We start from the raw sequence: 23998 nt of genomic DNA, 5'->3' as shown, positions 1-23998 counted from the left end.
TTCACATGGTATAAAATTGATGGTAACAGCAAACAGCAACTTTTACCAATTGGCATTAATAATGCCCCGGGCTGGGTCTGAGTCAGTGCTGCGTGGGCTGTTTACAAAATTACAAATTCCTGTTCCAGGGCAGTCTCCTCTGACATCTAGGTATTGGGTTGGCCAAAAAGTTTTTTTGGGTTTTTTCCATAAGATGTTACAGAAAAAACCAAACGAACTTTTTGGCCAACCCAATATTTTCAACAGTGCCAGCTGCTCAGAATCTGATCCCCTGAGGTTTGGGGCTGGGACTAGAGGTCCCAAATGAGGAGAAATCCCACTTGTGATCCTCTTTTGCTTCCTGCTTCTAGGTCCTTCAGCTGAAGTTGCTTCAGACTCATCTTGTGCACTGTCCTCAACTTTCTACAGTGGAAATGGGATCTTAGAAATTCTAAAAATATTTTCCAACGTTTTCCACGTAAGTACCAGTTTATTTTCTCAAGATTGTGATTGATGAAAACCTGGCATTTTCTTGTAGATATGGGTGGGAGTTTTAGGTTAAGGGAGTTGCCAGCTGGCTGAAAGACCTCCTGAGGGCAAGGACAACATGGGTCTGTGGGCAAGTGCATCCCCACGGGCACTCAGGAAGGACTGGGGGAATTGCCTGGGACGAGGGTGTTCTCCGCCTCGGCTCTAAAGTTAATCTGGTGTTCTCTCAATTCCAGTTGGTCTAATGTCGTGTTGCTTCATCTAGATATAAATACAAAGTCCTTTTGATTTAATACTTTAAAGAATCATGAGGCAGCAACACTGAATAGGAAGGAACTATTTTAATTCCCTCAGCACTCATGCTCCACTTGGAGCAAATGGCAAAGCTTCTGTGACTGGTGGCTTCTGCCTCTCTTTTCTTCTGGATGGCTTTTCAAATTTTGTCAGCAAAAGAGAGGTTAAAAAAGAACAAATAAAATCATTAACTAAGTACGTGAGGGTCGCAACATATTATGCGCTTGCCTGTCAAATTATTTACTCCTTTGGGATTTGGTCCAGCTGTCTTGATGGGTTGGCAGGAGACTTCTTGCAAAGAGGTTTCAAATGGATTTGGAATTTAAATCTAACTTCAAGCAAAATGGTCAGAGAGACCGCCAGGGTCCATAGGTCTGGGTGGGTCTGGCCTGAGGTCATCTGTGAGAGCTGGCTGTGAATGGAGGCTTGTGTGCTCTCAGCACTCGGAGAAGGGAGCCTGCCCTTGTAGGCACTGAACATCCACACCTGATGAGTGGGCCGTCCCTCCAGCTGCATTCATGGCTTAGTCCCTGAGTAGTAGAAAGTTTGTTTGGCATCTTGGAGACAGATAACAGGAGTTGTGATGGACTAAATAGAATGAAATGCAGCAAGTAATCCATTTGGGAGCGATCTCCCCTCAAGCCAAAAACCTCATCATAAACAATTTGCAGAGGATGGGTTGGGAGAGAATAATTGATTATCACAGCTTGAATTTTATAAAAAGTGTTGTCTCCATTTCCCATGACAAGATCATCATTAATTTCCACCAAGCGGGGAGGACTCTGCTCACAAATCAACTGTGTGATCTCAAGAGACTGAGTTTACACCCTTCTATTTCCATGTATTAGAGCCAAGCCTTTTTCCTACTTGGAAACCCTAACTACCCTGAACAAACAGCAATTTTCCCTCACATGATCTTCAGGAATTGTTTACCACAGGACCCTTGGTAAACTAGAGGTGCTTAGCAGTTCTTGTCATTATGAGTTTGTTTTGTTTGTTTGTTTTTTTCGAAATACAGGAAATGCACTGGAGTTAACTTTTTCCTGCACCAGACAAAAGCATAGAAGATATAAAAACACTACCTTCCCTTAGCTACAGTAGTAAACAGTGGTTTTGGCTGCTCAGCATCTGTTCTCCGTATCTAATGCCTCAAGGCCTTTCCCGCACTGAGTGTGATTGGCGGGTCAGTGTCTCAGGAACCTCCTGGCCAGGACAGTAGCCACTGGCCATGTGTGACTGCTGGACACTTGAAATGTATCTGAGAAACTAAATTTTTAATTTCATTTAAATTAATTTCTTCAAGTTTAAAAACTGATGCTCAATTCAGTTTTTGAAAAGTTATAAATGTGTTTGGAACAATTCAAGTATGTGGATCTACTTTTTCAACTATAAATTATATGAAACCCACAGACAGTTAACTTTGTACAGTTCAAGTATTTTCATTGAAAAGTTAGCTTCCAAATTGAGATGTGTTGTAAATTAATTGTTGTTGTTGTTAAAATTAATTTCTCACGTTTCTTTGTACTTCTTTAAATGTGGCACTAGACAATTTAAAATCACACATGTGGCAGGCACTATATTTCTCTTTTCTTTCCCTGTTCCAGGACAGGCCCCAGCGGCCTGTGAGCTGAGCTTGGCCAACCAGCAGCTCCTCAGAGCTTGATCAGGTGAGGCAGCGGGCGAGGCGCAGACTGAAGGTGGGGGAGGCCAAGGGAGGTCAGCCCTGCTTGTTGGTCACTCTCCCTCCCTGTGTCCTTTCCTGGTGAGACCCTCCAGCCTTTCTTGGTCTTCTGCTTCCATGCCCACCTAGCAGATTCCCTTTAGCACACGTTAGCCAGTCTCTTCCCAGGGTTTTCAGCCAGACACCCTAAAACAGATCTGACCAGGATTTGCAGGGAGTGAGTATCTAGGTCCTCATTTCTCCAGAATCCCTGGTGCATCAGTTACCAGTGAGGTCACCATCACCAGCACTGGATTGGGGCTGGGCTGGGGTAGCTCAAACTCCTCAGGGGATTGATAAGCATGGCTTTAGAGCATCTTCTTTTAAGCATCTGCATGGCCAGTGAGTAAACAGCAGCTTGTATTACCATACTTCAGATGGGAAGGAAAGCAAAGTTCCTGGGATCCCTGCACTCTGGCAGTCAACAGATGTTTAGTGAGGACTTATTAATCACTCCCTGGGCATTGTTCTAGACACTAAGTGTGTAGCAATGAGACAAAAACACAAGTATACTTCTTGTTGGGAAATGGGGGGATAATAAGGCAAATAAAAAGGAAAGATACATAGTATGTTACAAGACAGACATTCTCAGGAGAAAGCCAAACCGGGGAAGGGGGTAAGGAATGTGTGCATGTGTGTGTGTATGTGTGTGTATGTGTTAGAAGGGCAGAGACATTTAGATAGGGTGATCATAGAGGGAACACCTAGAATGTTACATTTACAGGAAGGGAGCAAGCCTTGAGAATGTGGGTTTGGGCCACCCCCAACTTGTGATGCTGAAGGCTGCTCAAGGCTTCTGGACGCTGGAAGCTGTTGCCTGCAAGGAGCAGTGGTCCTGAGGGGGAGGGGGGGATCAGAGTCTGTGTGAGGACATGATGAGACCCTTGCCTTAATGACATTCTCTACTTCGTATAACTTAATGTGCCATTTTCAAACTTGAATTCGCTTTTGTCGGTTTAAGGGATCACAAGAGAATTTACGTAGCTTCTAGACCAGATACCGTTTGTGGCCAGATGGGTGCCCTACTTCACCCAAAATATTCCTTGCTAAGAAGGGACTTCAGGGCTTCCCTGGTGGCGCAGTGGTTAAGAATCCGCCTGCCAATGCAGGGGACACGGGTTCAAGTCCTGGTCCAGGAGGATCCCACATGCCGCAGAGCAACTAAGCCCATGCACCACAACTACTGAGCCTGTGCTCTAGAGCCCGTGAGCTACAACTCCTGAGCCCACGTGCCACAACTACTGAAGCCCACACGCCTAGAGCCTATGCTCCACAACAAGAGAAGCCACCAAAATGAGAAGCCCACGCACCACAACGAAGAGTAGCCCCCATTCGCCGCAACTAGAGAAAGCCCGTGCACAGCAACAAAGACCCAACACAGCCAAAAATAAATAAATACATAAAATTTATTAAAAAAAAAAAAAAAGGAGGGATCTCAGCCTCTCACTGGAGGCTGCATGTTTTCAGCCAGCTGACCAGGAGCTGGGATCTTCTTCGATCCCTAGCCAACAGCACCCACTTGACTACCAGGGTACCTCTAATCCTGGCCTGCACAGGGGGCTGTGGACTTGAGGCTCACATCTGTCTATCCAAGTGGACTGGGCCTGTGTGCCTAGGAACAGGTAGCCTGTTAACAGTTGGGTTTTGATGTTTTTCATGCATGCGAGTAATCAAAATTAAAACTAGAGTAGCCTAATTTCCTGGGAGTAGGTGGAGAGCCTTCCCCCGTACAGAGTGAGGAAGGTTTGGAATCAATAGTCCAGGTCTGTTGGGATAAGTGAGAAAACACAGGAATGTTCTTTTTGCACATTTGTTTCTCATAAGAGTGCCCCATTTTAACAGGAAACAATATATATCGTTTCTAATTTAAAAAATATCTGGGGTATCCGAGGAACAGCAGAAGGCTGGTGTGGCTGGTATGCAGTAAGGAAAAACCAGTAGAAACGGAAGTCACAGAGGCCAGGGCAGGGGGGCGAGGAGGCATCTGCAGCCTCCACTTTCACTTGTTTAAAAGAGTGAAACGGGACTTTCCACCGGCTGGTAACAACCATCCACGCAGCGGGCAAAGGAGCTTCTGGCCACATGCCATTCTCCACCTGTCAGGTGGGCCCCAGAGAGGCACTGCTCAGGACAATAACCCTTTGTTTCCTCACATATTTTGGGGTGAAGATAAAGCAGATAAAAGCCCTTGTTTCACAGAGCTTATCACAACCACACAAAACATTACCCTAGAATGTTTGTGGATTTTCTTCATGATAATCACAATGAGAAAGAGATAACAAAAAAAGAAATAAAAATATTGTGTCAGGATCATAAACCCTGAATGCTCTTTGTCTTGAGGACACTTCCCAGAATATTATTTGGAAAATTCTAACAATCACTGAATGTGGTTTTGTTTTTCTTAGTTACTCTGACTTCCCTCTGTACCTCGAGCTGATCACAGCACTCTGGCTGCTTAGGCTGCATTCCCCATCAAGAAAATTTTAAAAAGTAAACATGCATTCTCTGAATTGTTAAAATACTCATTAAACACCTATTTCATCAACTGATCTGTCCAAACTGCTGTGCGCACCCCACTTCTGGGGCACTAATATCCCTTTTCAGCCCCAGTGTTTCTCCAGTTACCCATAACCCACTCTGGGTCTGTTGTCCAACCACTGTGCTCATGGGCTGGTGCTCAGGCTTCTGCTCTGTTCTGTTTGCAGACCTATAAGTAAATGATTTGCCCTCTAGCCAATTGCAAATCAGGGACAAGGAGCGCATCCATGCACATGAATTCATTCATTCATACTTTTTTTTGAGTGCATACCAGCCAGGCATGGTTCCAGTACACAAAAAAAGTGGACTCTAGTGAGAAGACAGACCATAAATAAGTAGATATGTCAAGTGATAAGTGCTGTGAAAAGAATGGCAGGTAAAGAGGCTGGAGAGTTTCAGCAGGTGGTGCTGGTTCAGAACAAGTGCTCAGGAAAGGACCTTTCGACAAGGTGACTTAGGAGCAGGCATCTGGTAATCTCAGGGTAGGTCTTCCCAGGCAGAGAAAAGAGTGAGAGCCAAGACTCCGAGGCCCAGCTGTCGTGGTCTGGTCTCTTGGAAGCACAGTCCAGAGGCTGTTTGGAGGGAGGCAGGTGGGTGAGCGCAGAGAGGTACTGGGGACAAGCTCAAGTGGATCTTTGTCAGCCAAGGTGAGGGTTAGGGTTTTATTCCTAGTGAGATGGAAAGCCACTGCAGCATTTTGAGAGGTTCAGGCTGGCCGCTATGAGAACAGATTTGAAGCCCAGTTAGAAGACTACCACAGTAATCCAGGCAAAGGGAGAGTGGGGAAATAGGTGCAACAGACAAACATTGGTCCCAAGTGCTAACAGGAGGCCCACTGCTTGGCCTGCACCCCTTCCACTCTGCTTGTTGGGGAGGGTTCATCAGGCGCCTGGGAAAAAGAGAGGTCTGGCTGAGGCTACCTGGCTTGACTGAAATCAAGCATTTGTTCATAGCAGTCATTTTCTTAAATACATTTCATTTTTATAATATCCTTTATTTAAGAACTTTACTAATTTAAATCCTTCAGAAGCCTGGGTGAGAAGTGCCTTGTTCTGAATTTCCCAGCAACTGTTGTAGCTTAATTCAAGAAAAACGGGAGATGTATTTGTCTGCAAGCCTTGTGCAGCCTATCATCTATTGAATCACCTACATGCTACTATTGGTCTTTGCTGCTGTCACCCACTTCAATTTTCTTCGACAAAATGCACACATGCCTATAACATGTAAGTAGACCAGAGTTGTGGGAAGAGCTGGAGTGACATGGACCTGGGGGAAGCCTTGTAAACAGGTTGATGAGGAAATCAGCTCTTCCGTGATCAGCTGAAATTTCTCTTGTGTGTTCTTAAAAGGTTAGAACGTCAACTCCCAGAGATCCTTAACTGGCTGCTCCCTTGGATAAGCACTGCTACACCTTCTGTGACTGCTTATGTGTAGAGCTTTATGGTGACTTCCTGTCGGGCAGCCACAGCCCCTCCTCTCCTGCTGCTGCCCACATCGCAAATCTTGGGTAAAGCCCTGACTGGTGAGCTCTCCCCTTCTTCCTGCCTTCCCGCGTGGGGTCACCCTGAAGGGCTACTTCTCATTTTACAGCTGTGTGGGTTCAAATTCCTGGCAAAACCGGGCTGATTGTCCTGGGTGGACTGCTCAGAGTGAGCCGCAGTGACAGCCTGAGGAGACCCCAGAAATGGCCCTGCCACTCCCATGTTTACAGTCATTCACTCACTGTGACTGAGGCATAGTTCCCTTGATCTTACTTTATACTTTGGAGACTGGAATTTTTCGTTTCAACAACTTTTACTACTCTTTTTTAACATGATTTTATCTGAATAAATTAAAGGTAGGTGAGAGAGGTGAATATGGATCACATGGGGGGATGGCTGTGGATGTGACAGACATAAGATAAAAACAGATCAACTGAAATGAATCAACCACCAACACAGCCAGTTTTTCTCAAAGAGGAAAAAATTATCACAAAATTACAACTACCAGATATAACTTTTAATTCTAATTGTTCAGAAACAATCCTGATTTCTCCTAAGTCACAGCTTTTAAAACTAGTAATAAGGTTGACCAGCTTGGGTTATAAGATTTTATCCACTTTAAATAAGGAGGCCTTATAAAGTACTTTATTGTGGTTCACAAGTATCAAAGTGCTTCTATATGGCTTCAGTGATTCCCACACAAGCCCTCAGTAGATATGGGTCTTCTAGGTTTAAAAGTTAATCCCAACGTACAAAAAGAAATACAAGGTGCAGCGAGGTTAAGGCTCAAAGGCAAATGTTTACAAAGCCCAAATGACATGGGCTTTGTAAATGTCTGGCCCTAACCCCACTCCAAGATGACATTTAAATAATGATTGAAATAATCTCTACGCATCAATAAATTCATGTGATGTGTATGCTTTCTAATAAAACAGTTTTAAAGTTTTCCAAACTCAAAATACTTTCATTTGAAAATTAAAAAAAATTTGCCAGGCTTCCCTGGTGGCGCAGTGGTTGAGAGTCCGCTAAAAAAAAAAAAAAAAAAAAAAAAAAAAAAAAAATGTGCCAGTAACTATTCCAATTCCACAAACTAAAAATGTAACAAGAAACAGGTAAAATTAATTTAAATAATATATTTTATTTAACTCAATATATCCAAAGTATTACCATTTCAGCATGTAATCAATACTAAAATAGTATTAATGAGACATTTAATTTTTTTTTCATACTGAGTCTTCAAAATCTGGTATATATTGTATACTTTCTTAATTTGGATGTTAAATTTTCATTCAAAATACTTGCTCTGTATTTAGATTTCATACAATTTACATTTGCAAAAGACAATTCACATACCCAAGTTATTCCAAGCATACTTAAAAGTTTTCCAGTAACTGAGTTGAGAATCTATATTTGGATTAATTAAAATTAAAAAAAATCAAAAATTCAGTTCCTCAGTTATGCTGACCACAGTTCAGGTGCTCAAGACTTACAACATGGCCTGGGCTGCAGTCCTTGGCAGTGCTGACTTAAAGTGCCCCAAGGATGTTGGCTTAGGGTGTTGCTATTAACAGAATGGTGTTCAGAGAACACTGTCTTTAATCTCCTCTCAAAACTGCATAACTTTCTTGTAGGTTAAACTATCCACTGTTAGCATCAACATTTTATACATAATTAAAATTTTTCTTAATTATATTTTCTCATAAGATGCCATGTCTTCTAGTAACAATCAGCTTTTATGTATAAATGCTTCCTGTTGAATTATGAAGAGGCTTATAGCAATACAAACTCTAAAATGACCCAATCAGTCATCCATCCTTCTCCAGTGCAAACATTACCACAAAGTGTTAAACCAGCCCCTAAAACCCATGTTAAAAAGGGGATCCCACAATATTTTTTACAAAGTAGTGATTAAATATTCCTTGAATATTTATTTAAGTGGAACAATTCCTGAAAGTAAAGAAGTGAAAATATTTTTACGCTATGCTTTAGTTCTCCAATTGATTTCATGATTTCTTTACAAGAGGAGCCTTTAAAAAATAAATGCTATACACTTAGGTGTTAGACTGAATGACAACAGCTATGAAATTTCCTTTTTCACTGAAACCCTTGAAATTATAAAATTTTAAGTGTGACCCTTGAAATGACAAAACCCATTGATTAAAACAGATGCTCAAATCTTTACCGAAGTGAGTAATTAATCCTGTGCTTAAACTGCTGCAAAAGCTGAATGAGATACAAATGCTGGAGCCGATGAATTCTACACCTTGGCCCTCAGGCTTCTGGCTTGGTCCCACAGCTCCATTTTTGCGACTGCTGAGAGGTGAACTTCATCGGGCCCATCTGCTAAGCGCAAAGTTCGCGTTAGGGCATACCTGCAAAAACACAAAGAGCAGGGATGGCAGGACTTAGCAAAGAGGAACCTGGTGCTTTAACATCAGTCACTCTGATTCTAAGCCAAGATTATTAGTGTTTGAAATCTCGCCAAGGCAGTGATAAGAAAAATTGCACAGGGAAAATCAAGGAAAGTCAGCCCAAGGGCTTGTGAAATGCCATTTTCAAGTCCTCACCTTGGGAGTGGAATCTTAAATGGCACAGTGCAGTGGGCTTAATCTCAGTCTTGGTTTGCTGTAGGTACTAGTATTTGCTAGAACTAGGAGATATCTTAGGTAATCCACAGGCCATGAAGAATATATAACACTTATATACTATAAATATATAGTACTATATATTTAGTTCTTTCTTATTAAAAATTGATGGGGGAAACTGATGGGGCACCAGACTCTTATCTCCAGTGTGAGAGAGAAGGTGGCACCATGCCCGGTGGTGATGGGCAGTGGAGAGTATTCCTTCTTGATCCCAGCAAGCACATGTGGACATGAGGTGGTGGCTGGCATGCACTGCCGCAGTCTGGTCACGGCCTCTGGGTATGGGTGGTAAAGTGTCCTAAGTGCATACCTAAGCCTTGCTCTGCTCCTCTCCTCTCCTTCCTGTTCCAGGGTGAACCCCCATGAGTTATTTACAGCCCAGGAACCCTCAGTGCATCTTCTCAGTGTAAAAGTGAACATGAATGAGTGAAATGACAATTGTAATCATAAAACTATTTATTGGTACTGAGCTCTATAGTAAAATACCTATATTGCCTCAGTTAGCCTTCAATTATGCTTTAAAGTAAGTTAGCTATTTTTATTTTCTTCATAAACAGTTAGTATCAAGCCATCTGTAGATTTAACTCCAAGCCCATCAAATGTAGATGGTGATTAAATGACATCTACTCACATGTTAGCCAGAGGGTATTCGTGGGAAACGCCAGCACCTCCACACACTTGGATGGCCTGGTCAATAATTTTGCAGACGGCCCGAGGGGCAGCCACTTTAATCATTGCAATCTACATAAACAAGATATAAAAAGAATGTTCCTTTCTTAGACAATACACAATGTGATAGAATTTGATATAATCTGTATTTTCTTTGTGAAAAGAAACAAGGGAACTTTCCCACATACACACACCACTGAAACACAATCTTTGATGAAAGCCAACAAAGATCCACTAATGCAGCTAACGGACATATTCCAGTCAACAGAGACCTTTTGGAAAGAGATATCTCTTCCAAATCACATTTTATTAACTTATTTATTACTTGTATTGTCTTGTTTCTGAAAGGATTTCAGGCAACTGATAAGTGACATTCATCACCTTAGGGATCATAAAGAGTTAAAAAGTCTTCGATAATCAGTTTTCCTTTGGCAATTTCATTGCTTTTATAATTAAACGATCGTGTTCTTATTCCAAATAAGCCAGAAACATAAGAAGGCAGGGGACGAGAGGTGTCTTCTATGAAACATTTCTATGTGGCAGCACAGTGCTCTGCATTCTGTATCAACTTGGTCAGTCTTCGCTAGAACCCTAGGCCATAGGCAGACAGGTCACATACTTTGCCCAAGGTCAAGAGGTTAGCAGAAAGTAACATACCGGGTACAATTCCAAGTCAGTATAAAGTTTGGTATTTCTCTACTTTCTCTGCCTTCTCTTGCTGCATCTCAAGAAAGCTGAAGATATTCTGCATCCTGAAAATCATTCCCTAAAGCAGCCCAGTGAAAGGAAAACTAGCAAGGGTGATTGTATAAATGTATAAATTATACATTTATAATTTTTAAACCAAAATCACATGGAAGCTTCTGATATTCTGAGTGCCCTCAAGGCACCATGAAACCTGGAATGCCCAAAGAGTGGGACAAACTTCTTGGTGAAGGCTTGGCAGATGGTGGTCCAAGGGGCCTCACCTCCTTCTTAGCACCAGAGCTGCCCAGAGTATCAATGCTATGGGCAGCTTTCAAGGTCAACAAGCGGATCTCCTCAATGGCAATGCGGCTTTCAGCGATCCAGTGAGCCACCACCTCCTGCATGGGAGCAAAGGGCAGCAGAAGAAGGAGGAGATAAGCTGGTGTCTGAGGTCCACATGTAACACAGACTGGTAGTTTGGTGAAAACATCCTCTACGCCAAGGACTGTTCTCAAGCCTTACTCTATATATTTTTATTATATATTTTAAATAAATATATTTATTTATTTAATCTTTGGCTGCGATGGGTCTTAATTGCTGCATGCGGGCTTTCTCTAGTTGCGGTGAGTGGGGGCTACTGTTCGTTGTGGTGCGTGGGCTTCTCATTGTGGTGGCCTCTCTTGTTGCAGAGCACAGGCTCTAGGCATGCGGGCTTCAGTAGTTGTGGCACGCAGGCTCAGTAGTTGTGGCGCATGGGATTAGTTGCTCCACGACATGTGGGATCTTCCCGGACCAGGGCTCGAACCCATGTTCCCTGCATTGGCAGGCAGATTCTTAACCACTGCGCCACCGGGGAAGTCCTCTATATATTTTTAAATGGAAGAGTTAATTTGTTTGAAATAACCAGCCAGCCACATACCCATGGAATGCTGCAGGTAACATTGGTGGATTTTAGAAAAAACTTTATTTGCTAAGAAAAATAATTTATTTTGGATATCCTGGTGTCTAAAGTTAAGATGGCTAACTAAGCAATTGTCTTATTGCCAAGACACTCCTTACTGGCCCTTCTGAATGCTAACTGCACACTACCATTGACACTTGGTTAAATGTAAGGTGGTGGACCTTCTTATAGACAATCTAGATAATTCCTAAGATAATTTCAGTGTTAGAATGGTCCAGCATCCTTTGTTGTGTTATTACTATTATTTATTTAGTAAACATGAACTTTTTCTTTGGTGAACAGTTCTATGAATTTTAACACGTGTATACTGGTATAACCACAATCAAGATACAGAACAGTTTCATCTCCCCCCAAAAACTCCCTTATGCTGCCCCTTTTTAACCCTACTTCTGCCCTCTAGCAACTACTGAATGGTTCTCAGTTATTATACTGTTGCCTTTTCCAGAATGTCATATAAATGGAATCATTTAGCATGTATTCTTTAGAGGCCGGCTTCCTTCACTCAGCATAATTCCATTGAATTTCATCCGAATTGTTCTGTGTATCACCTGTCCATTCCTCTTTATCACTGAGTAGTATTCCATTGTAGGGATGTAACACGATTTGTTTTTCCATTCACCTGTTGAAGGACAGTTGGGTTGTTTCCAGTTTTTGGTGAATTATTAACAGAGCTTCTGTAAATATCTGTATATGGGTTTCTGTGTGAACATACCTTTTTATTTTTTTAAAGCAAATACCAGGAGTGGAATTGTTAGGTCATGTGGTAAATACTTGTAAGAAGCCGTCAGTTTTCCAGAGTGACTGTACCATTTTGCATTCCACCAGCAGTATATGAGTTCCAGTTACTCTTCAAACCATCAACACTTGCTATCATCAGTATTTTAAAATTTTAGCCATTTAAACAATGTGTAGAGATATCTCATGGTGGTTTTAATTTGCATTTCCCCAATTGCTGATGATATCGGTCACCTCTCGATGTGTTTATTTGCCATTTATAAATTGTGTTTGGTGGCAAGTCTGTTCAAGTCATTTGCCCATTTTTTAAGTGGGCTTAGAGAGCTGGGATTAGAGTTCATTATTCAGTCATTTGTTAGATAGGCAATTTGCAAATACTTTCTCCCAGTCCATAGCTTTTTTCATTCTCTTAATAGTGACTTTCATAGTGCCAAAGTGTTCAATTTTAATGAAGTACAATTTGTCAATTTTTCCTTATGTGTCATGTTTTTGGTGCATGTCTAAGAACATTTTGCCTAATACCGGGTCAGGAGACTTTTATCTTCGTGATATTTTCACCTATATAAAAAAGTCAATTGACCCATGTTTTTATGAGTCTATTTCTAGACCTGCTATTCTGTTCCAAAGACCTATGTGTCTCTCCTTATACCACACTGTTTTGATTGTCATAGCTTATGGTAAGTCTTCAATCAGATACTGTGATTCTTCCAACTTTACTCTTCTTTTTCAAACTGTTTTATTATTTTAGTTTCTCTGTATTTCCATATAAATTCTAGGATCAACTTGCTTATATCTACAAAAATGTTGTCCTGGGATTCTGATTGGAACATTAAATCTATAGATCAATTTGAGAATAGCTGACATCTTTACTATGTTAGCCTTCCAATCCATGAACACAGTATTTCTCTGTATTTATTTAGGCTTCTTTTGGTTTCTTTTACACTTTTATAATTTTTAGCATCTAGATTCTATACATGTTTGGTTAGATTTGTACCTATTTCCTTTCTTAGTCTATTGTAAATGGTATTTTAAAAATTTCAGCTTCCGATTGTTCACTGGTAGTATACAGAAATAAAATTAATTTTATGTGTTGATTCAATCCTATGACTTTGCTAAAGTCACTTATTATTAGTTCTAGGAGGATTGTTTTGATTTGTTTGGTAGATTTCTAAGGATTTTCTACACAATCATGTTTACAAAGAGGGGCAGCTTTATTTATTTTTTCCCCCAACTATGCACTTTATTTCTTTTTCTTGTCTCACCACAATGGCTAAGACTTCCTCTATGATGATAAGGAGCAGTGGTGATGGGACTTCCCTGGTGGCACAGTGGTTAAGAATCCACCTGCCAATGCAGGGGACATGTGTTCGAGCCCTGGTCCGGGAAGATCCCACATGATGCTGAGCAACTAAGCCTGTGTGCCAAAACTACTGAGCTTATGCTCTACAGCCTGTGAGCCACAACTACGGAGCCCATGTACCACAACTACTGAAGCTTGCGCACCTAGAGCCCATGCTCCGCAACAAGAGAAGCCACCGCAATGAGCAGTCCGTGCACTGCAATGAAGAGTAGCCCCGGCTCGCCCCAACTAGAGAAAGCCTGCGTGCAGCAATGAAGACCCAACACAGCTAAAAATAAATAAATAAACAAACATTTTAAAAGTGTTAAAAAAAAAAGAGCAGTGGTGAGAGTAAACATCCTTGCTTTGTTCCCAATCTTGGGAATGAAAACATTCAGTCTTTCATTATTAAGTACGATGTTGGCTGTAGAATTTTTAGATGCTCTGTTTCAGGTTAAATAAATTCCTTTCTACCTCTAGTATGCTGAGAGTTTTATCATGAATAGATGCTGAATTTTGTCAAGTGCCTTTTTCTATCAATCGATATGATCATGTGGTTTTTCTTTTCTAGGCTGTTAATATGGCACATTACAATGATTAATTTTCTTAATGATTGATATTCGAATATAAATCAGCCTTGCATTCCTGGGATAAACCTCACTTGGTTGTCCTTTTTACATATTGCTGGATTACATTTGTTAGGTTTTTGCATCTATACTGGCCTGTAGTTTGTTCTTGTCTGGTTTTGGATTAGTGTAATTCTGGTCTCATAAATGAGTTGGTACGTGCTTCCTCCTCTTTGTTTTTCTGGAAGAGATTGTGTAGAATTTGTGTTATTTCTTCTTTAACTGTTTAGCAGAATTTACCAGTGAAACCATTTGGGCCTGAAGATTTCTTTTCTCAGGATATTTTAAACTGTGTATTCAGCTTCTTTAATAGTTGTAGAACCATTCAGGTTATCTATTTCACATTCAGTGAGTTTTGGTATTTTGTGGCTTTTGAGGAATTGATCCATTTCATCTAAGCTGCTAAATTTATGTGCTCTGTATACATGCCTGAGTGTGTGTTTCCTAAGCCCCAGATCTAGAGTGGAGCAGACTCTACCTCAGCTTCAGCACCAGTCCCTATTCTCCAGTTCAGGTTTTCCCAGAGAACTCCACATTGTGGTTTATAGAATACTTGCACAAATTATGAAATTGGTATTTCCAAAGACTTCTATTTCCAGGAAGATGGAATAGATGTACTTTTCCCTATTCCTCCTGCAAAGTACAACTAAAATCTTGGGCATCATCCATAGAACAAACACAAGAAGACTCTGAAAGAAGCCAGACTGGCCAGGGACTTTGGGAACAGAACAACATGGTAGTAAGTTCCCTCCGTTTCCTCTTTGTCTCATATATCCCAGACTTGGAGCTGAAGAAGCCAGCAACCTGGAAATACCAATGAGCACAGACAAAAATCAAATGAAGAACAGCCTCAACAAATACTGTCTTTAGCTGAAGGATTGAGAAGGGGCAGCTAGAAAGACAGAAAACTTAGAGAATAACCACTCTACCCAAGCCAATACTAAAAAAAAAAAGCACTGGCCCCACTCCTACTCATGCCAGCACAGACTTCCACCCTTGTGAGTGCTAAGATGAGGTACCTCAACACCCTTGCCAGGGTGGTATCAGACAGAGAGTGTCAAGTAAGGAGCAACACCAGGAACAAGTTCCCTCCCCTCTATGATGTCATTGGGGACCACTCAGTGATGAGAATGCACCCCTTTCCTCAGCTATCAGTGGAGGCTGAGTGGGAAGCTGTACTTCTACCTACCTCTGCCTGGCAGTAATGAGGTGCAACCCCTTCCTCTAACAGAGCAGTGTCAGAGAAACCCAGCTAAAATAGAAAGTTTAAATAAGATCCAGAATCTCATAACATAATATGAAAATGTCTAGGTTTTAACAAAAAATCATTTGTCATGCCAAAACCCAGGAAGTCTCAAAATTTATGATGATGACAACTCTGAGATAACAGAAATGTTATAATTTCTGACAAAGATTTTAAAGCAACTATGATAAAAATGCTTCAATCAGTAAATAGAAACACAACTGAAACTAATGAGAAAACAGAAAGCCTCAGCAAAGGAACTTAAGTCTTAGTAATGAAATTACTAAGAAGAAATAAAGAAGAAAAAAATGGATATTTTGTAACTGAAAAATATAACCATTTAAATAAAAAGCTCAGTGGATGGGCTCAACAGCAGAATGGAGGGAACAAAGGGACAAATCAATGAACTGGAAGACAGGACAATAGCAATTTCCCAATCTGAACCACAGAGAGAAAATAGACCAAAAAATTTTTTTAAAGAATAGCATTAAAATAAACAAATTAATTAATTTAAAAAATTTTAAAAAGAGGATCTCAAGGAAAATTGAAAAATACACTGATGGGATTAATATGAAAATACAATACATAAAAATTTGTGGAATACAGGTAAAGCCGTGTTGAGAGGAAAATTTACAGCACTAAACACATAGATTAGAAAAGAGGAAATGTCTTACATCAATACCCTTGCTACCGCACCAAGAACCTAGAAAAAAAGAGCAAAATATAAGTCTGAAGAAAGCAAAAGAAAGGATATGATAAATAGCAGAAATCAATAAAATTGAAAACAAAACAAAAAATAGAGAAAATCAATGAAACAAAGATCTTGTTAATGTTAAGTCATATCAATTATTATATTGCATAATTTTATATATTAATAATTAATATATATTCTTTGAAAAGACCAGTAAAATTGACAGACCTCTAACAAGACAGACAAAGGAAAAGGAAGGTACAAATAACTAATTTGAGTAATGAAACAGGGTATCACTGAAGACATAGGATAACAGGAGAATATTATGAACAACTCTAAACACATAAAATTGACAGCTTAGACAAAATGGATCACTTCCTCAAAAAATACAAACCACCACAATTCATTCAATATAAAATAGATAATGTGAATAACCCTATAACTATTAAGGAAACTGAACTGTAAATTAAAAACTACCCCCAGACCAAATCTCCAGGCCCAAATGGTTTCATTGGAGAACTCTACCAAATGTCTAAAGAAGAATTAACATAAATCTAGACAATCTGGTTTTCTTTAATTAACAATAATCTTTTGATGTTCAGACTACCTGCCCTTTGTTGCAAAACTCCTATATATCCTGGCTCCTTCCTAGGAACAGTTCTCTCAGGGTTACTTGAGATGCTGTCTCTCAGGCTTGAAGTCCTAAAAATTTCCACCAAGTAAAACATAACTCTCGGGACTTCCCTGGTTGGCCAGTGGGTTAGATTCTGTGCTCCCAATGCAGGGGGCCCATGATCAATCCCTGGTCGGGGAACTAGATCCCGCATGCATGCATGCAGCAACTAAGAGTTCGCATGCCACAACTAAGAAGTCTGCATGCTTCAACTAAGAACCCACGTGCCACAACTAAGAGAGTCCACATGCTGCAACCAAAGATCACGCATGCCACAACTAAGACCTGGCGCAGCCAAAATAAATAGTAAATTTTAACAATAAATAAAACTTTCAAAAAAAATAAAAAGAATTATACATAATGACAAAGTAGGGTTTATTCTAAGGATGCAAAGGCAGTTTAGTATTGAAAATCGATCAATGTACTCCATCATATTAACAAGCTGAAAAAAAATCACATGGTCATACAAATTAATGCAGAAAAATCATTTGACAAAATTCAACATTCATTCATGATAAAAACTCTCAGAAAACTAGTTACAGAGGGTAATTCAACTTAACAAAGAACATCTCCAAAAATCTACAGCCAACATTATACATAATGTTCTACTAAGAAACTGGATCACTCATACACAGCTGGTGAGAATGAAAAATGGCATAGTCATTCTGGAAGACAGTTTGGTGGTTTCTTAATAAACTAAACATGCAACTACCGTATGACCCAGCAACTGCGTTTTTAGGCATTTATACCAGAGAAATAAAGACTTAAGTTTATGCTAAAACCTATACTTGAATGTTTATAGCAGCTTTATTTGTAACAGCTCAAAACTGAAAAAAACCCAAATATCCCTCAACAGGTGAATAGTTAAACTGTGATAATCCACACCAAGGAATACTACTCAGCAATAAAAAGAAGCCAGCTACTAATACATATAACCTAGATAACTCTCCAAAGAATTATGCTGAATGAAAAAAAACAACCCCAAAAGTTTAAATACTGTATAATTTCTTTTCTGAAATGACAAAATTATAAAGATGAAGAACAGATTAGTGGTTGCCAGGAGTTAAGGAGGAAGGAGGGGTGAGAGTGAAATGGGTGCAGCTATAAAATGACAACATGAGGGCTCTCCGTGGTAATGGAAATGTTCTGTATCTTGACTGTACTGATGACAATATCTTGGTTCTGATAATGTATTATAGTTTGATAAGATGTTGCAACTGGGGGAAACTGGGTCAAAGGTACAAGGTTTCTCTCTGTATTATTTCTTTTTTTTTTTTTAATTTTATTTATATTTTATACAGCAGGTTCTTATTAGTCATCCATTTTATACATATCAGTGTATACATGTCAATCCCAATCACCAAATTCATCACCCCTCCACCCCCAAACCCTGCCACTTTCTGCCTTCGTGTCCATATGTTTGTTCTCTACGTCTGTGTCTCAATTTCTGCCCTGAAAACCAGTTCATCTGTACCATTTTTTCTAGGTTCCACATATGCGTGTTAATATACGATATTTGTTTTTCTCTTTCTGACTTACTTCACTCTGTGTGACAGTCTCTAAATCCATTCACGTCTCAACAAATGACCCAATTTCATTCCTTTTTATGGCTGAGTAATATTCCATTGTATATATGTACCACATCTTCTTTATCCATTCGTCTGTCAATGGGCATTTAGGTTGTTTCCATTACCTGCCTATTGTAAATAGTACTGCAATGAACATTGGGATGCATCTGTCTTTTTGAATTATGGTTTACTCTGGGTATATGCCCAGTAGAGGGAATGCTGGATCATATGGTAATTCTATTTTTATTCTTTATGGAACCTCCATACTGTTCTCCATAGTGGCTGCATCAATTTACATTCCCACCAACAGGGCCAGAGGGTTCCCTTTTCTCCACACCCTCTCCAGCATTTATTGTTTGTAGATTTTCTGATGATGCCCATTCTAACCGGTGTGAGGTGATACCTCATTGTAGTTTTGATTTGCATTTCTCTAATAAGTAGTGATGTTGAGCAGCTTTTCATGTGCTTCTTGGCCATCTGTATGTCTTCTTTGGAGAAATGTCTATTTAGGTGTTCTGCCAATTTTTGGATGGGGTTGTTTTTTTCATACTGAGTTGCACGAGCTTCTTCTAAAATTGGAGGTTAATCCTTTGTCAGTTGCTTCATTTCCAAATATTTTCTCCCATTCTGAGGGTTGTCTTTTCGTCTTACGATTTCCTTTGCTGTGCAAAAGCTTTTAAGTTTCATTAAGTACCATTTGTTTAGTTTTGTTTTTATTTCCATTTCTCTAGAAGGTGGGCCTAAAAGGATCTTGCTGTGATTTATGTCATAGAGTGTTCTGCCTATGTTTTCCTCTAAGAGTCTTATAGTGTCTGGCCTTATATTTAGGTCTTTAATCCATTTTGAGTTTATTTTTGTGTGTGGTGTTAAGGAGTGTCCTAATTTCATTCTTTTACATGTAGCTGTCCAGTTTTCCCAGCACCACTTACTGAAGAGGCTGTCTTTTCTCCATTGAATAATCTTGCTTCATTTATCAAAAATAAGGTGACCATATGTGCATGGGTTTATCTCTGGGCTTTGGATCCTGTTCCATTGATCTATATTTCTGTTTTTGTGCCAGTACCATACTGTCTTGATTACTGTAGCTTGTAATATAATCTGAAGTCAGGGAGCCTGATTCCTCCAGCTCCGTTTTTCTTACTCAAGATTGCTTTGGCTATTCAGGGTCCTTTGTGTTTCCATACAAATTGTGAAATTTTTTGTCCTAGTTCTGTGAAAAATGCCAGTGGTAGTTTGATAGGGATTGCATTGAATCTGTAGATTGCTTTGGGTAGTATAGTCATTTTCACAATGCTGATTCTTCCAATCCAAGAACATGGTATATCTCTCCATCTATTTGTATCATCTCTAATTTCTTTCATCAGTGTCTTATATTTTTCTGCATACAGCTCTTTTGCCTCCTAGGTAGGTTTATTCCTATCCAAGGAAGCCCAATTCCTAGGTATTTTATTCTTTTTGTTGCAATGGTAAATGGAAGTGTTTCCTTAATTTCACTTTCAGATTATTTCATCATTAGTGTATAGGAATGCAAGAGATTTCTGTGCATTAATATTGTATCCCACTACTTTACCAGATTCATTGATTAGCTCTAGTAATTTTCTGGTAACATCTTTAGGATTCTCTATGTATAGCATCATGTCATCTGCAAACAGTGACAGCTTTACTTCTTTACCGATTTGGATTCCTTCTATTTCCTTTTCTTCTCTGATTGCTGTGGCTAAAACTTCCAAAACAATGTTGAATAATAGTGGTGAGGGTGGGCAACCTTGTCTTGTTCCTGATCTTAGTGTAAACAGTTTTTGCATCCATGTTCAAGTGATATTGGCCTCTGTAGTTTTCTTTCTTTGTGACATCTGTCTGGTTTTGGTATCAGGGTTATGGTGGCCTCGTAGAATGAGTTTGGGAGTGTTCATCTCTCTGCTATAGTTTGGAAGAGTTTGAGAAAGAAAGGTGTTAGCTCTTCTCTAAATGTTTGATAGAATTCGCCTGTGAAGCCATCTGATCCTGGGTTTTTGTTTGTTGGAAGACTTTTAATCACAGTTTAAATTTCAGTGCTTGTGATTTGTCTATTTAAAATTTCTATTTCTTCCTGGTTCAATCTCAGAAGGTTGTGCTTTTCTAAGAATTTTTCCATTTCTTCCAGGTTGTCCATTTTTTGGCATAGAGTTGCTTGTAGTAATCACTTATGATCCTTTGTATCTCTGCAGTGTCAGTAGTTACTTCTCCTTTTTCATTTCTAATTTTATTGAGTCCTCTCCCTCTTTTTCTTGATGAGTCTGGCTAATGGTTTATCAATTTTGTATATCTTCTCAAAGAACCAACTTTGAGTTTTATTGATCTTTGCTATTGTTTCCTTCATTTATTTCTGATCTGATATTTATGATTTCTTTCCTTCTGGTAACTTTAGGGTTTTTTTGTTCTTCTTTCTCTAATTGCTTTAGGTGTAAGGTTAGGTTGTTTATTTGAGGTGTTTCTTGTTTCTGAAGACAGGATTGTATTGCTATAAACTTCCCTCTTAGAACTGCTTTTGCTGCATTGCATAGGTTTTGGGTCATCTGTTTTCATTTTCATTTGTTTCTAGGTATTATTTGATTTCCTGTCTGATTTTTTCAGTGATCTCTTGGTTATTAAGTAGTGTATTGTTTAGCCTCCATGTGTTGTATTTTTTACAGCTCTTTTCCTATAATTGATATCTAGTCTCATAACGTTGTAGCAGGAAAAGATACTTGATATGATTTCAATTTTCTTAAATTACCTGAGGCTTGATTTGTGACCCAAGATATGATCCATCCTGGAGAAAATTCCATGAGAAGCTGAGAAGAAAGTGTGTTCTGTTGTTTTTGGATGGAATGTCCTATAAATATCAATTAAGTGCATCTTGTTTAATGTATCATTTAAAGCTTGTGTTTCCTTATTTATTTTAATCTTGGATGATCTGTGGTGAAAGTGGGGTGTTAAAGTTCCCTACTATGATTGTGTTACTGTCAATTTCCTCTTTTATGGCTGTTAGTATTTGCCTTATGTATTGAGGGGCTCCTATGTTGGGTGCATAAATATTTACAATTGTTATATCTTCTTCTTGGATTGATCTCTTGATCATTATGTAGTGTCCTTCTTTGTCTCTTGTAATAGTCTTTATTTTAAAGTCTATTTTGTCTGATATGAGGATTGCTACTCCAGCTTTCTGTTGATTTTCATTTGCATGGAATACCTTCTTCCATCCCCTCACTTTCAGTCTGTATGTGTCCCTAGATCTGAAGTGGGTCTCTTGTACACAGCATATATAAGGGTTTTGTTTTTCTATCCTTTCAGCCAGTGTAGGGCTTTTGGTTGGAGCATTTAATCCATTTACATTTAAAGTAATTATCGATATATATGTTCCTATTACCATTTTCTTAATTGTTTTGGGTTTGTTATTGTAGGTCTTTTCCTTCTCTTGAGTTTCCTGCCTAGAGAAGTTCCTTTAGCATTTGTTATAAAGCTGGTTTTGTGGTGCTGAGTTATGTTAGCTTTTGCTTGTCAGTAAAGGTTCTCCTTCGAATCTGAATGAGATCCCTGCTGGGTAGAGTAATCTTGGTTGTAGGTTTTTCCCTTTCATCACTTTAAATATGTACTGCCACTCCCTTCTGGCTTGCAGAGTTTCTGCTGAAATATCAGCTGTTAACCTTATGGGGATTCCATTGTATGTTATTTGTTGTTTTTCCCTTGCTGCTTTTATTATGCTTTCTTTGTATTTAATTTTTGACAGTTTGATTAATATGTGTCTTGGTGTATTTCTCCTTGGATTTATCCTGTATGGGACTCTCTGTGCTTCCTGGACTTGATTAACTATTTCCTTTCCCATATTAGGGAATTTTCAACTATAATCTCTTCAAATATTTTCTCAGTCCCTTTCTTTTTCTCTTCTCCTTCTGGGACCCCTATAATTCAAATGTTGGTGCGTTTAATGTTGTCCCAGAGGTCTCTGAGACTGACCTCAATTCTTTTCATTCTTTTTTCTTTATTCGGCTCTGCAGTAGTTATTACCATTATATTATCTTCCAGGTCACTTATCCGTTCTTTTGCCTCAGTTATTCTGCTATTGATTCCTTCTAGAGAATTTTAAATTTCATTTATTGTGTTGTTCATCATTGTTTGTTTGCTCTTAGGTTCTTCTAGATCCTTGTTAAATGTTTCTTGTATTTTCTCCATTCCATTTCCAAGATTTTGGATCATCTTTACTATCATTATTCTGAATTGTTTTTCAGGTAGACTGCCTATTTCCTCTTCATTTGTTTGGTCTGGTGTGTTTTTACCTTGTTCCTTAATCTGCTATGTATTTCTCTGTCTTCTCATTTTGCTTAACTTACTGGGTTTGGGGGTGTTCTTTTCACAGGCTGTAGGTTCGTAGTTCCTGTTGCTTTTGCTGTCTGCCCCCAGTGGCTAAGGTTGGTTCAGTGGGTTGTGTCAGGCTCCTGTTGGAGGGGACTACTGGCTGTGTTCTGGTGGATGAGGGTGGATGTTGTCTTTCTGGTGGGCAGGTCTGCCTCTGGTGGTGTGTTTTGTGGTGTCTGTGACCTTATCATGATTTTAGGCAGCCTCTCTGCTAATTGGTAGGGTTTTGTTCCTGTCTTGCTAGTTGTTTGGCATAGGGTGTCCAACACTGTAGCTTGCTGGTTGTTGAGTGGAGTTGGGTCTTGGCGCTGAGATGGAGATCTCTGGGAGATTTTCGCCATTTGATATTACATGGAGCTGGGAGGTCTCTAGTGGACCAATGTCCTGGATTCAGCTCTCCCATCTCAGAGGCACAGGCCTGACACCTGGCTGGAGCAGCAAGATCCTGTCATCCACATGGCTCAGAATAAAAGGGAGAAAAAAGGAAAGAAAGAAAAATAAATAAATAAAATAATAAAATAAAAAATAATTATTGAAAATAAAAAAAAATTTAAGTAATAAAAAAAAAGAAAGAAGAGAGCAACCAAACCTAAAAACAAATCCACCAATGATAACAAGCACTAAAAACTATAGTGAAAAAAAAAAAAAAAACCAAAAACCGGACAGATAGAACCCTAGGACAAATGGTAAAAGCAAAGATATACAGACAAAATCACACACAGAAACATATACATACACACTCCCAAAAAGAGAAAAGGGAAAAAAATATATATATCATTGCTCCCGAAGTCCACCACCTCAATTTTGGGATGATTCATTGTCTATTCAGGAATTCCAGAGATGCAGGGTACATCAAGTTGATTGTGGAGATTTAATTCGCTGCTCCTGAGGCTGCTGGGAGAGATTTCCCTTTCTCTTCTTTGTTCGCACAGCTCCTGGGGTTCAGCTTTGGATTTGGCCCCACCTCTGCATGTAGGTCACCTGAGGACATCTGTTCTTCGCTTAGACAGGATGGGGTTAAAGGGGCAGCTGATTAGGGGGCTCTGGCTCACGCAGGCTGGGGGAGGGAGGGGTACGGAACACAGGGTGAGCCTGCGGCGGCAGAGGCTGGTGTGACGTTGCAACAGCCTGAGGTGCGCCATGTGTTCTCCTGGGGAAGTTGTCCCTGGATCACGGGACCCTGGCAGTGGCGGGCTGCACAGGCTCCCGGGAGGGGAGGTGTGGATAGTGACCTGTGCTTGCTCACAGGCTTCTTGGTGGTGGCAGCAGCAGCTTTAGCGTCTCAT

The 23998-nt window shown here is 39.7% G+C and overlaps 2 protein-coding genes across 4 annotated transcripts in view; one reads left to right on the top strand and one right to left on the bottom strand.

Annotated features, from left to right (window-relative positions):
• The first annotated feature begins 324 nt into the window (after positions 1-324).
• The window catches only part of ACKR4 (atypical chemokine receptor 4), a 44006-nt gene continuing 20332 nt past the window's right edge, over positions 325-23998 (top strand). Inside the window, exons 1-2 of the mRNA XM_024761687.1 lie at positions 325-457; positions 2367-2429. The gene's annotated coding sequence lies outside the window, so the exon portion shown is untranslated. The remainder of the gene's footprint in view (positions 458-2366; positions 2430-23998) is intronic.
• ACAD11 (acyl-CoA dehydrogenase family member 11) overlaps positions 7620-23998 on the bottom strand; it is an 87197-nt gene continuing 70818 nt past the window's right edge. Inside the window, exons 18-20 of one of the 3 annotated variants that reach the window (XM_024761677.1) lie at positions 10784-10900; positions 9778-9887; positions 7620-8873 (exon numbers count right to left, since the gene is read on the bottom strand). In XM_024761677.1, coding sequence (XP_024617445.1) covers positions 8759-8873; positions 9778-9887; positions 10784-10900 — 342 coding nt within the window. In that variant the 3' untranslated portion in view covers positions 7620-8758. Of the gene's footprint in view, positions 8874-9777; positions 9888-10783; positions 10901-16080; positions 16110-23998 lie in introns of those variants that run through there. The other 2 variants (XM_024761678.1, XR_003005518.1) reach the window with 2 other exon arrangements.

The sequence above is a fragment of the Neophocaena asiaeorientalis genome, unplaced genomic scaffold (assembly GCF_003031525.2).
Source record: "Neophocaena asiaeorientalis asiaeorientalis breed wild unplaced genomic scaffold, Neophocaena_asiaeorientalis_V1.1 scaffold401, whole genome shotgun sequence".
Taxonomy (NCBI): domain Eukaryota; kingdom Metazoa; phylum Chordata; class Mammalia; order Artiodactyla; family Phocoenidae; genus Neophocaena; species Neophocaena asiaeorientalis.
The sequence above is the reverse complement of the archived record's forward strand: the minus strand, read 5'-3'. Positions and strand labels throughout refer to the sequence as shown.